General features: G+C 36.8%; 1 protein-coding gene across 10 annotated transcripts in view; it reads left to right on the forward strand.

Moving 5' to 3' along the window:
• The first annotated feature begins 3,576 nt into the window (after window positions 1-3,576).
• The window catches only part of Herc4 (HECT and RLD domain containing E3 ubiquitin protein ligase 4), a 120,887-nt gene continuing 111,863 nt past the window's right edge, over window positions 3,577-12,600 (forward strand). For 3 of the 10 annotated variants that reach the window (XM_046419903.2, XM_046419898.2, XM_046419904.2), the window contains exons 1-3: window positions 3,584-3,892; window positions 5,161-5,191; window positions 5,651-5,954. In XM_046419903.2, coding sequence (XP_046275859.1) covers window positions 5,729-5,954 — 226 coding nt within the window. In that variant the 5' untranslated portion in view covers window positions 3,584-3,892; window positions 5,161-5,191; window positions 5,651-5,728. Of the gene's footprint in view, window positions 3,909-5,160; window positions 5,192-5,650; window positions 5,955-11,019; window positions 11,153-12,600 lie in introns of those variants that run through there. The other 7 variants (XR_006846250.2, XM_046419905.2, XR_009226408.1 and 4 more) reach the window with 6 other exon arrangements.

Below are 12,600 nucleotides of genomic sequence, written 5' to 3' on the forward strand. Positions count from 1 at the left end.
TTTGTTAAATGCATCTTCTATTTTGTTAGGCTGGAACTCAGAAGTGATATAATACAGGTAAACAGTTTACTTGTGCAATATCTCACAATAAATATTATTATTATCATGAAAAATATTAAGGAAAAAATTTTGGCTCTTAAAATATATTGTCAAATATATTTACTTATTAAAAGAATTGTGATAATTTACAATGCTGTCAGCACCATTAATCAATTCACTATTTCTCTCTCTCTTTTTTTTTGGTTGTTACCAGAGAATTGAACCCAAGGGTGCTTTACTATTGAGCCACATCCTCAACCCTTTTTATTTTTTGAGATAAGGTCTCACTAAGTTGTTTAAAGCCCCGTTAAGTACTTAAAGAGGGTCTAGGGCTGAGCAGGTGATGCGCATGTAAATTGCTGAGACTCGCCTTGAACTTATAATCCTCCTGCTTCAGTTTCCTGAGCCACTGGGATAACAGGTGTGAACCACCATGCCTGGCTAATTCAACATTTCTTGAGTACATACTGTAGTCCAGGAACAGTTCAAGATACTAAAGGACAGAGCCCTGAACAAAATAGACAAAATTCCTGCATTTATGGAATTTTCAGTATAGTGTAGGAGACAAAGTTATACATCTATTTACATAATATATAGAATATAATGTATGGATTAAATGTAATTGCTCACCTATTTCTTATTTATCTATATGTTACAACTAATAAACGTAATGTTGTACAGTTATGTGTTATATAATAAAATGTCATATGACTAAGAAGGAAAATAAAGCAGGATAAGGTAATAGGGAACAAGAAAGTGATTTTCTTGTGCAGGTTGATCAGGGAAGTTTGTGAGTACAGACCTGAATGAAGTGAGTCAAGATAAAGCAGGAACAGTATGGGTGGATGGAAAGGAACAAGAACAGTGAGACAAGAATAAATAACTCTTTCAACGATCTCTCAACCATCTGAACATTATCTTTAATTTGAAAATGGTCTGTAAAAAAATCACTGTACTCAAAAAAAAAAAAAAAAAAAAGAAACGAAACTCCTATACTCTTGTTCTAATTTTTTCCCCTTGGTACTATGGAATGCATTTCCCAATATTTTCTTACTACTTCTAGTTTGGGAGAGACTACTAGTAATGGTAAAAGCTAGCATTTACAAGATTCTTGACATATACAAGGCACTACATGTGATTTTATTATTATTATTGTCTTTTGCACTATTGGGAATTGTACCCAGCTACATTCTACTACTGAGTATCCACGGTCCTTTTGATTTTTTGAGATAAGGTTTCACTAAATTGCCCAGGCTGTCCTCAAACTTGCTATCCTCTTGCCTAAGCTTCCCAAGTAACTGGGATTATAAGTGGGGCCATTGAGCCTATCATTTTATCTTATTAAATTCCCACAACAATCCACTTAGATACGTACTATTAACATAGGAATTATTACTAAGTAATTTTCTGAAATGCAGAATGTAAGTAAATGTGTTTGGGGAGCTAGACGGACAGAAGTCTAAAGTGGGCTGTAAGGTTTAGGCTCTGAATCCAGATAAACCAACACTAGCTATAGTCCCAGCTATTCTGGAGGTGGAGGCTGGACAATCTCAAGTTTGAAACCTGACTGGGTAACACAGGCAATAGTGAGACTGAAAAAAAAAAGTCCCACAAGAAAGGAGGCTGTTAAAGATAAGAATAAAGTATGTTTTGTGGGTAGTCCCTCCATTCCTAAAGTTGAAATTACACTTTCTTTGCTAAGCATCTTTTTTATACTTATTTTTGTAACATACTGTTATCAGTTAAATTTGGTTTCTCCACAAGTTTAACCTAACCTCAGGTACCCGTGAGTGTGCCTTTATTGGGAAACAAGGTCTTTGTAGATGCAATCAAGTTATAAGCTCATAATGGATTATAGGGTGGATCCTATCCAATAGCTGGTATCCTTATAGAAAGAGGGTATTGGGACTCAGAGGCACAGAGGAAACACCAAGAGAAGATGGAGGCAGGATTAAAGTGATGCTTCCACAAATATTGTCAAGAAAACTAGAAGAGGCATTGGAAAACTTTTCTCCCTGAAACTCCAAGAGGGAACCACCCAGCTGTCACTTTTTGTTCTTCTGATCTCCAGAACTGTGAGACAATAAATACTGCTGTTTTAATATACTGATTTGTGGTAATTTGTTATAGCAGCCCCAGGAAACTAACACATATTTAAACATATTCTAATATAGACACTTCATAATTTGAAATATATTTCTCAGTAAAAGATATACAGCCCTGTGGATTCCTTCTAGGTTCTCAACATTCACTCTAAAGTCACAAGTCTTGGTAAATCTTAACTTTAAAATGCCTTGTTGCAAGTTCTCCAGTTTTAAAAGCGATTGTAGCCACTCCCCTGGTTATCCTTTGTTAGAAAGGCCTGTGCATCCTTGAGCATACATCCCTCATTAATCATTTAAACTTGAGGCACAGGGATGATTTGCATGAGATTTTGTTGGTCTTCCTCCTTTCAAGACTGACGCTTATCAGATTACCAGTTACCAGGTTTCCTCAACTATTTCCTCCTAAGGATAAAAAAAAGTTGAAAGCGGTATTAATGGTTTCTCAGGAAGAGAGTCTGCCATTTTTCTTGATTATTGTCGGCTTACCTTTTCTCCCCCACTCAGGTCTCACTATGCTGCCCAGACCGATTTCCAACTGGACTCAAAAGAATCTTCCTGCCTCAGCCTCCTGAGTGTGGGATTGGCTCTACATATACATATACAAGGCACTTGTACAGGTGCAGGCCACCACATCTGGTTCTGAACAAATCCTTTTTTCTTGTCGTCCACTCCATAGGACCTTTTCATGTTGTGAGTAAACGGACTCCGTTTTGGTAACAAGATGGTGTTAACACTGGCCCGTGAAATCCAGCTTTTTTGAAGCAGGAACTCTAGCTATATGCCTTATTTACTTTTCTGATTGAGAGGGCTTTTTTGAAGCAGGAACTCTACCTATATGCCTTATTTACTTTTCTGATTGAGCTCTCCCAGGGAGAACTCAAAAAGTCTGAGCCAACGTATATCAGGAACCTGAATTGGTGGTGTTGACAACGCGGTAAGCTTCAGCCATTGCTATCAATGTATCTTCCATCTTCAGATTAGCTCTAATTGAGTCTAGACCCGTCCGCCTTTATATAAAACGCAACCCCATCTTGGGGTTGCAGCTGATTATTCAAAATCTCCTTAGGGAAGGGGAAAGGCAGAATAAAACAACGAAAATACTAATGTGGAGCAGAAAGACTAAATAAAGAGTTTTGTTTTTTTTTCATAAAATGGCCCTTGTGCACGCAGAGTGTTAATAAAAACACAGACACCTTCTCTTGTCTTCACAATCTCCAGCTTCTGTATTTGGCGCTTCCCATTAGTCAAAGGAACGCAAAGCAGCCCACCGCGCAGGCGCAGGTGTACCCTAGAAGGGTTCTGGCGCAGGCGCGCGTGCCGGGAAGTGGGCGGGCTCGCGCGCGTGCTCCGAGGTTCACTTCCGGCAGGCCCCTCCCCCTCCCCCCCGTAGCCACCTCCTCCTCTCCCTTCTCCTCTTTGGCCTCTCCCTCAACTCTCCACCCCTTACGCTCTCCGCCCTGCTCGCTTTCAGTTCTTCCCCTCCCGCTCCATCCGGGTCGCTGACGGCTGTCTCCGGACTGGACAGTGGTGGCGGCTGCTTTTCTCTGAGGAACCTGGTAAAGTTTCACAGGGACCTGACCCAGGAGCAGCGGAGCAGCGGCCCGAAGCCGGAGGAGCCTTGGTGATCGCCGCCACTGGCTGAAGGAGGGTCCCAGGATCTGGAGACGTGCTTTAGCAGCCGCGCAGCCTCGCTATTTGGGAGGGGCCGCCCTCGGTCGCCTTGGGTTTTCCCTGCACTGAGGGGCCGGGTGAGTCGTTGCCCGGGTGGGTTCGGGGGGCGTGTGGTGGTGTTAGGGAGGGGGCAGGCTGGGGCTGGGCGGATACAGGCCGGCATGGCGAAGGGCGCTTTCTCAGCGCTTCCTGGGGGTGAGGGGCGGGGAGTGAGGGAAGGGTCGGTGCTCCGTGGCCCTGGGGCTGGAATGTCGCACCTCCCTGGGGAAGACCTACTTTGGGCTGAGGCCGCCGGGTGCCCAGGCTGGTCTACTGGCCTCTGCGTCTGGGAAGCTGCGGTAATTGACTGGTTGGTCCGCGAGGTTGGGAGTGTGCAGACGATTTCCCTTCCCCGACCCGCGTGAGCTGGTGTAGGTGCCTGTTGAGGGAAAGGATGGTAGTAAACTGCTTCTCATTCTCCTACCTGTTGCTGGAGAGAGAACGCTTTTCCCGTATCCCTTTAGGACCTTTAAGAGAAAAGAGTGGCTAAATCTAGGCGCGCTGAAATCGAGGATATTTTCCTGTCCTCCTCTTAAAACAAACGGGGGGAAAATACGGGAAGACAGTGCAGAACTCTCGGGAACTGTAGAGTTCTGATGCCCCAAAAGAATGAAATCAAACTTCTTTTAATGGATGGGTCATGGAATGGGACACCTTTGGCACTTGCTAGCCGTAATGTAGAAAAATTGGGTTTTGAAACTTTGAAGTTTTGGTGTAAGAAATGTAGGTGATTACAACAGGAATAATGTAGTAGTACCGGTATTATTTAATAACGTAATGCATTTGAAAATCTGTGCAGGTTTAGACTAATTAGACTATTTGTTATTTATTTCTTTGCAAGCGAAGAAATATTCAGTCAATGTACTGGAAAGTTCTACAGATTTCGCCAGCAAACTATCAGTGTCCCAGCCCCCATTCCTATTCTTGAAAAATCAGCAGTCCTGGTGGGGTGATTTTACAATTTTTTCCTCCGTCTCCAAATAGTTGTCCCAGAGGTACACGTACACATAGACGTGGATTGCCCAGGGAAAATTTTTGAGTCAACTGCCGCTCCTAATAGAAAATGTTGAATTTTGGGGAGGTCTTGATATTGAAATTGCGTATTTACTATAATCACATTAGTGTTTAATTTGCAGTGAGGTTGGAATGTTAGTATTTTGACTAAGATCTCTGGAGGTAATTGTTTTAAAGTTAGGGCTTAATAGAATTCTAATTTTTTGTAAGGCCTATTAGTATGAATAACTGAAAGTTATTTGAATTATCGGAAACTTAAATTTTTCCATTATTGGTTTTATTTCTTTTACAGAAAAGAACTTCAGTTTTCTGTTGATGTGGAGGTAGGTGTTGTATTATTTAATTATGCTATGATTTGAGGGAGATTGCAAGGTTATGCTTCTGCAGTTGGCTGTATACTTGACTTTGGAGGTGCATTAGAAAGACGTCTTATTTCCTGCTCTTATTGAAATTATTTAAAGTAAAAACAAATAACTGATTAATTTCATCCACAGTTATTTTCATAAGTTTAATCTATCACAAGACAACAGAAAGCCAAAACTAGTTAATGTTTTAAATTTTGCAAAGAGTCATAGAAAGTGACAAATTTTCCCAAAGCATTTTTGTATGGTGCATTTAAAAGTAAAACAACTAATTGGTTTTAGAAGCTAAATGATACTTATGTAGCATAGTTTAAAATGTTTAGTGTTTACTGTATAGTGATTATTGTAGCCTATCACTTGATCAAAGAGCAGTTAGATGTTTCCTTTTGAATTCATGTTAACTTTTTTCTGTCTCCTCAGACATAGGGTACCTCCAACTTCCCAGTGTTTCAGAAGTGAGTTTTGTATTGAAACTGGAAGACCAAAATAATTACAAGCATGTTGTGCTGGGGAAATGCATCCTTTGGACAACTAGGTTTGGGTGGAATTGATGAAGAAATTGTATTAGAGCCCAGAAAAAGTGACTTTTTTATAAATAAAAAGGTCCGGGATGTAGGATGTGGACTCAGACATACTGTATTTGTTCTGGATGATGGAACTGTGTATACATGTGGATGTAATGATCTAGGACAGCTAGGCCATGAAAAATCCAGAAAAAAACCAGGTAAGTGGAAACATTTTCATTTGCTATTTCTAATAATTATTTTTAAGTTTGAAGTATTGTATTTCTGTAGTCTTAAATCTATATTCTTTATCAAACTTTAAAAGCAAAGCAGGAGTTAATTATATCCTTGACATTTGCTTGCTTCTTTTTGGTTTCTTTTTTTACTGTTATTATAAACCTTATAGTATGGTGTGTAAAAAGTGAAATAGAGAAAACCAGCCTGCAGTGTATATACATCTTCTTTGGTATAAAGGTATTATAGAACTCTTTAATAAGCTCAGTCACCCTTAACAGATTTTAATTTTGATGTTTTTGTATATCTGGGGGGGGGAACCCCATAAGATAATTTTATTTGGTTTAATCAGAAATATCATTTTTACTACCATAATTAGCTACTTTCAAGAATCAATGCTGTCTATGATGGTTTCATGAATATGAGGTATTCTGAGTTTTCAGTAGCTGATCAAGCAGAATTTAAAATAATTTTTTTAAGAAAATGAGAAATTTGAGGAATTTGGTAACATTTCATGTTCTGTTTTCCTGGATATCTTAAATATTTCCATATTTAGGAATATTACTATGTTTTACTTTTGATTATAACAAAAGTTACTCTTAAGGTGGTAAATGTGGGTAAGAATGCAACTATATTGACTTGGTTTCTTTAGACTTTAGCAGTAATTACACTTAAGTATTTTCTATGGCAGTTATTTTTTATAAGTTCACTTTTTAAGTGGTTTCTGTTGTTAGTTACTTTTGAGAGTTAATACAAATATAATATATTCAGGCACCTTTCTGCTTTCATATCATCTCAACACCATGCCAAACTTCAATCTTCCGATAATGAAAATTGTAAATAATGTAGTTTTTTATCCTTTGTTGTGAGGGTCTTAATCTCTCTTGTCTCTTCTGCTTTAATTTGTAATTTAGTTTTAATGAATGATAATGGTACTTAATGTAGTTGGTTTAATTATTGTAGAACTCAAGGTAAATAGCAAGTTCCTTGTACTCACTAAGAATATTTCATGGAATCTTACCAGATTTTCATAATTTCAGGCATTGAGGTGTCACTTGGTAGAAATGAATGAATAGTACTTTCCGATAATGGCTTTGATTTTTATCTGTGCTGTAGAGGCAAATGGGCCCTTTACTTTTTTTTGTTTAGCTTTGGAATGTTGCCTCAGATTGAAATTTTCATGGTATTGGGGCTTCTGCTGTTCTTTATATTTACCATGCTCCATAGAAATAACTGAACTTTGTATACTATAATTTCTGAAAGGATGGATGGCAAGTAGAAAATACAAAGCCAGCACATAAAAATTGTCAATACAGTTACTGCAGTTTTCTAAGATTAAGAAGATTTAATGTTAATAAACACTTGTTCTGCGTCCAGGACATAAGGGTAGACACTGTATGCGTATAGCATGATGATAATGCCTGAAATAGCTTCTAACTTTATAGGTGAGATTCTGAGAAACTTAACTAGCCACTTCTTTGTGGTATTATTGACATTGTGTTGATTGCATTGTGACATCTATATCATCCTATACTTTCATCCTGAAGAATTATGTGATAATACGAAGTTAGGAGTGTGGATTTCCTTAACTTAGGAAACCTCTTTAGGATTTCCTCATTGTTGTCCAGGGTATGTACCACAGTCTGGAATAGAAACATGATAAAATGAGCTTTTTCTTTCAGAAATTGAGCCTGGGTTGGGAGTTAAAAGCAAACAAATGAAACAACTGGATAGAATTAAAATTTTAAATGATGTGCTGAATACTTTCAGTTCAGGAAATTTAAATGATGAGAAATGTCACTGTGGGATAGAATTAAAATAAGATTTCAGGGAGAAAATGAGGGCTTAAGTTTAATATTGTCAACAATAGCTGAAAAATAAGTCTGGTATGGTGGTGCATGTGCATGCCTATAATCTCAGTGGCTGGGGGAGGGAGGCATGAGGAACAAAAGTTTGAGGCCAGCCTCAGCAAGAGGCCCTAAGCAACTTGGCGAGACCCTGTCTCAAAGTAAAAAAATAAAAAGGTTGGGGATGTGGCTCAGAGGTTAAGCACCCCTGGATTCTATCCTGGGCACATCCCACCCCCGAAAAAAAAAAAGCCTTGAGCTGAAATTGCTTAGTTTTATACAGGGAGGATTCTGATCCTGAATAAAGTCTTTTATTATTAGAAGTCCTGGTTCAGTGATGATATATTGAAGTATTCCTAGGGTTCAGAGGTAGGAAAAAGTGAAAGTTCAAGGATAGTTGATTGTGATAGGGATTTCATTTTTTAACCTCAGTCTTGGTTTAAGCTGCTTTAGTAGTAAATTTTAATGTTTTTAACTAAATTACGTGTTTGAAATAATTCCTAAATTCTGTAAATGTGCCCCTTTCCTAATCCTTTTTTAAATTTATGAGTTCGAGGAATGGATTAGAAGATAAGAAGTTGTTGGATCTTACTGGATTTTAAAGTCTTCTAATAATTGAACAGTCTGGTTGTATTTCTAGGATCATGTAGTAAGTAAGCATGGTTCATTTCATCAGAGCTTTAAATTTGTCAGAGAAATCAGAAAGAATGGAACTAAGAATTATTTCTAACATAGTTTGACTTTATAAACGTATCCTATAACTAATAAGGAGTGAAAGAGAAAGAGTAAACCTCATTAATGATAAGTTATTCTTGAGTCACAATAATTTACTAGAGTACTTGGCCTTGTAGTTTAGTAAGTAGATTTGGCCTGTGGTCTGTTAGGAGAGTGTTTCCATTCTGGACATTTTCTGATCCACATAGAAAAGTTTAACTGATTTATTATACTAAGAATGTAGATTAAGTTCACATTCATCTCATTTCTCTTGTATGTGTATTCCCCTTGCTATGACTACTAGCTTTTTCTGAATTACTTCCAGAGAGAGACTTTCTGTTTCATTTACATGTATTTTTCCTGTGTAAGAACTTTTTTGGGGGAGGTGGGGAGTGTTAGGGCCTATATTCAGAACTTTCTAATTAATCTTTTTAAGCTAGTATCTCAATTTCCTTTTCCTTTTTAATTTTTTTTTTTTTTTTTGTACTGTCTAAATTTCTTTTCTTCTTTTTTTGTACTGGGAATTGAACCTAGGGACACTCTACCACTGAGCTATATCCTCAATCATTTTATTTTTTATTTTGAGACAAGAGTCTTCTAAGGTGTTGAGAGTCTACTAGATGCCAAAGTTGTCCTCGAATTTGTGATCCTTTTATCTCAGGTTCCCAAGTCTCTGGGATTACATGCATGAGCCACTGTGCATCTTGGTTTCTTTATCTTTTTCTTTTGGTACTGGGGATTGAACACTGGTACTTTACCACTGAGCTACATTCCTAGCCCTTTTTATTTTTATTTTGTGATGGATCTTACTAAGTTGCCCAGGCTGGCCTCAAACTTAACAATCTTTCTGCCATTCTCCTGCCTCAGCCTCCCAAATCCCTGTGATTGTAGGTGTGTGCCACCATGCCCTGCTGTGCCCCTCAATTTCTTAATTCATAACAAGTAAAAAATTTAACTTTCAGCAAGCCATATAAGTCCATTTAAATGAATTGTTTTTATACTTTCTTCCAAATTCACTTCTGAAAATTTTAAGGTAACTTGTAGGAAGTATACTTTTCTTAACAAGTTTCTTTTTTTAGAGAGAGAGAGAGGGAGAGAGAGAGAGAATTTTAATATTTATTTTTTTTTAGTTTTTCGGCGGACACAACATCTTTGTTTGTATGTAGTGCTGAGGATCGAACCCAGGCCGCACGCATGCCAGGCGAGCGCGCTACCGCTTGAGCCACATCCCCAGCCCCTTAACAAGTTTCTTTATGGAGTATATATCCGGTCATAGCTATAACTTGGTGACCATGGTCCTAAATGTTTCGTACATCTATTTCCATTTATTTCATTTTAGAAGTCATATTAAACTTTTATGACCATAATTTGTAAATGCTGTGTCATAATTCTATTTCAGTAGCTTTTTGTGCTTTGCAGAGTTCTTTCAGATGGTTTATCTCATTTAATCCTCTCAATAGTCTTTTAGGTAGTGCAAGTGTTGTGTTGCTCATTTTACAGAAGAGGAAACTGAAGTTAAAAGAAATTGAGACTAACAACAGGGTTACTAGACTAGCAGACATTAAGACACCACTCTAAATCCTGTAGTTTTACTTTTATCCACAAAGATTTTATCCTGCCATAGTGAAAAGGTAGAATATTTGTTCACCTAGGAAGAAAATAGTTGTCATTGATATTTTAAAGTAATTCTGAAGGTAGGAAAAAAATTTTTTTAATTACTATTTTGTAACTAAGTTTATACAATTAAGACACCATGTTCTATTACCTCTTGTTGCATAAATTCAAGTCATTTTAAGAGCCACATAAGATTGAGAGTTGTTTTCAAGATGTAATATCGTGCCATCACAAAATAAAAATCCAAGTATGTATAGTTTATTCTTGGATGGAAGACTAACTTGATTAGCGAAGCCAGTAGTAGGTAAAGTTTTGAATAATGTGATAAAATTAATTATAGTTTATACTTAGCATTTATAGAAGATAAAAAGATAATGAACATTGTTTCTGTTTCCTGTATTACTGTAACAGTAATTTCTGTTGATCGGTCCAGTAATTAAATCTCACAGCAGTAATAACTTACTTTCTGCCTTCATTTTCTGTTCTGTTCTTTCTATTCACAAAACAAAAATCTGCAAATCAACTGTTCTATAAAATACAGTTGAAATTTAAAAAGTATAAGCTTGGGAAATTATTTACTGGAGAGTGGGTTAAAAAATATCAAATATTTCTTACTGAACCAAAGTATATAAAACCAAAGAAATTCATTATGTTTTATAACTTATAAATTTCACAATATCTTCTAAGGAAGAGAAAGGTGTAGGTGATATGATGACTTGAAAAAAAGTAATTACTGGGGTCAGAACTGCAGGTTTGCTTTGGACACTTGAGAAACATTAGTAGGCAAGAATCTGTCAAGTGTAGGGAAAAGAAAAACCCTTAATGCAAACAGATACTACTGTTAGAGAGATGTATAATAATACTTTACTTTGTGTAGGACCCTACATCTGAGGAATTTCAAGAGCATTACACAATAATTCATGGTTCCTTTCAAAATGCTTGTGACACAATTTGCAAGAATTATCCTCATCTTAGGGGATAAATTTACGGAGAAATGGCAGCACAAGTTGGTAAGTAACTTGTCGAATAGCAGGTGACTGGTGAACAGCTGTAAATTGAGTCTGAAAGTTAAACCTACCAGTCCTCCTACCTTATTCTAAATTATACTTATGTTTAGAATTATTTGAGGCAGATCAAATATTAATGCACAGGTTGTTTTCCTTGTCGTTCTGCTTGATGGCCTATCAAAATAAATTGTTGAGATGATAGCATTATGGTCATGACTCTGTGTGGTATGAGGAATACTGAATTTAGGTGCTGAGAATCAAACCCAGGGCTTCTTGCACATGAAGTAGGTACTCTACCAATGAGCTACATCCCTCAGCCCAAGAATATTTAGATAAAGCATAAACTTACTGTGGTAACATCTAGTCTTTTCTCATTTCTCTTATGTGCATATTTCCCTTTGTTGTCTTAACTGCTATGCTGTTAAGCTTTTTGTCCAAGGTTTATAGAAATTGCTGTGCAGGATTGATTTGGTGGCTAACATTGGAACTTGGATTTGTCACTTACGTTGTATCAAGGCTATCATGTATATACATTTATCTGTCTTTGGGATGTATTGATTTGGTGATGCTTTATGAAACTCAAACCAAACAAAAAATAGTAATAACAGTAGATGCCTGATCTGAGCAGATTTTAACAACTGGCAGCTTCTTTAGAGGGTTTTCTCTTTGTGTTTTTGTAGGATTGGATGTGAATCACTTTCCTTAATAACAGGAATATCATAGATTTCTGTTTCAGGGTTTAGGCAGTTATCAAGGATTCTTGTTGGAAGGGACAGCCTAGGTGGTCCAGTGTCCATCATCTTAGGAGGTTCTTAGCATTCCATGTCCTTAGTATGTTATATGAATGTAGTGCTGTTAAGTTCATTCTCACAAACCCCATTTATTTTTAAAATTACTTTGTTTTTTTAAACTATAAAACATATTAGTACTTGGATGACATTAAAAAACTTACAGAGGACATGTACTCAATGAACTCATAGATTAAAATTGTGTTAGTAAAATGGATAGTGTTTATGAAGAAACCATATAATGAGCCCATGGCTTATTTCATTTCTGCTTCTCTGGGCTTGTTTTTCATGTTGATGGAATTAAAAAGCAGTAATTTTAAAATATTAATGAATTATGACAGTTTTTTATGTGCATTAAAGGCTATACTGTATAATCAATGTACAAAAATTTATTCAAGTTACTATAGGCAAAAGAAATTTCTATCATTCTTTAAACCGTATATTTTATATATATGTGTGTGTGTGTGTGTGTGTGTGTATATATATAATTTTTTTTTTTAAAATCTGTGTATACTCTTTTGTCTTTTTAGCACAGTAGGATTTCAGTTTAGCCTTCCTTGATGGTGAGGAAAATATTCTGGAAGCCTTTAGTAATGTTTTCCACATTACTTGGAACTGTCCTAATTATTTTTATTTTTAAATTTTTTTTCAATGCTGGAGATT

Source organism: Marmota monax, unplaced genomic scaffold (assembly GCF_021218885.2).
Source record: "Marmota monax isolate L192 unplaced genomic scaffold, Marmota_monax_Labrador192_F-V1.1 WCK01_AAM20220418_F8-fsc00019, whole genome shotgun sequence".
Taxonomy (NCBI): Eukaryota; Metazoa; Chordata; class Mammalia; order Rodentia; family Sciuridae; genus Marmota; species Marmota monax.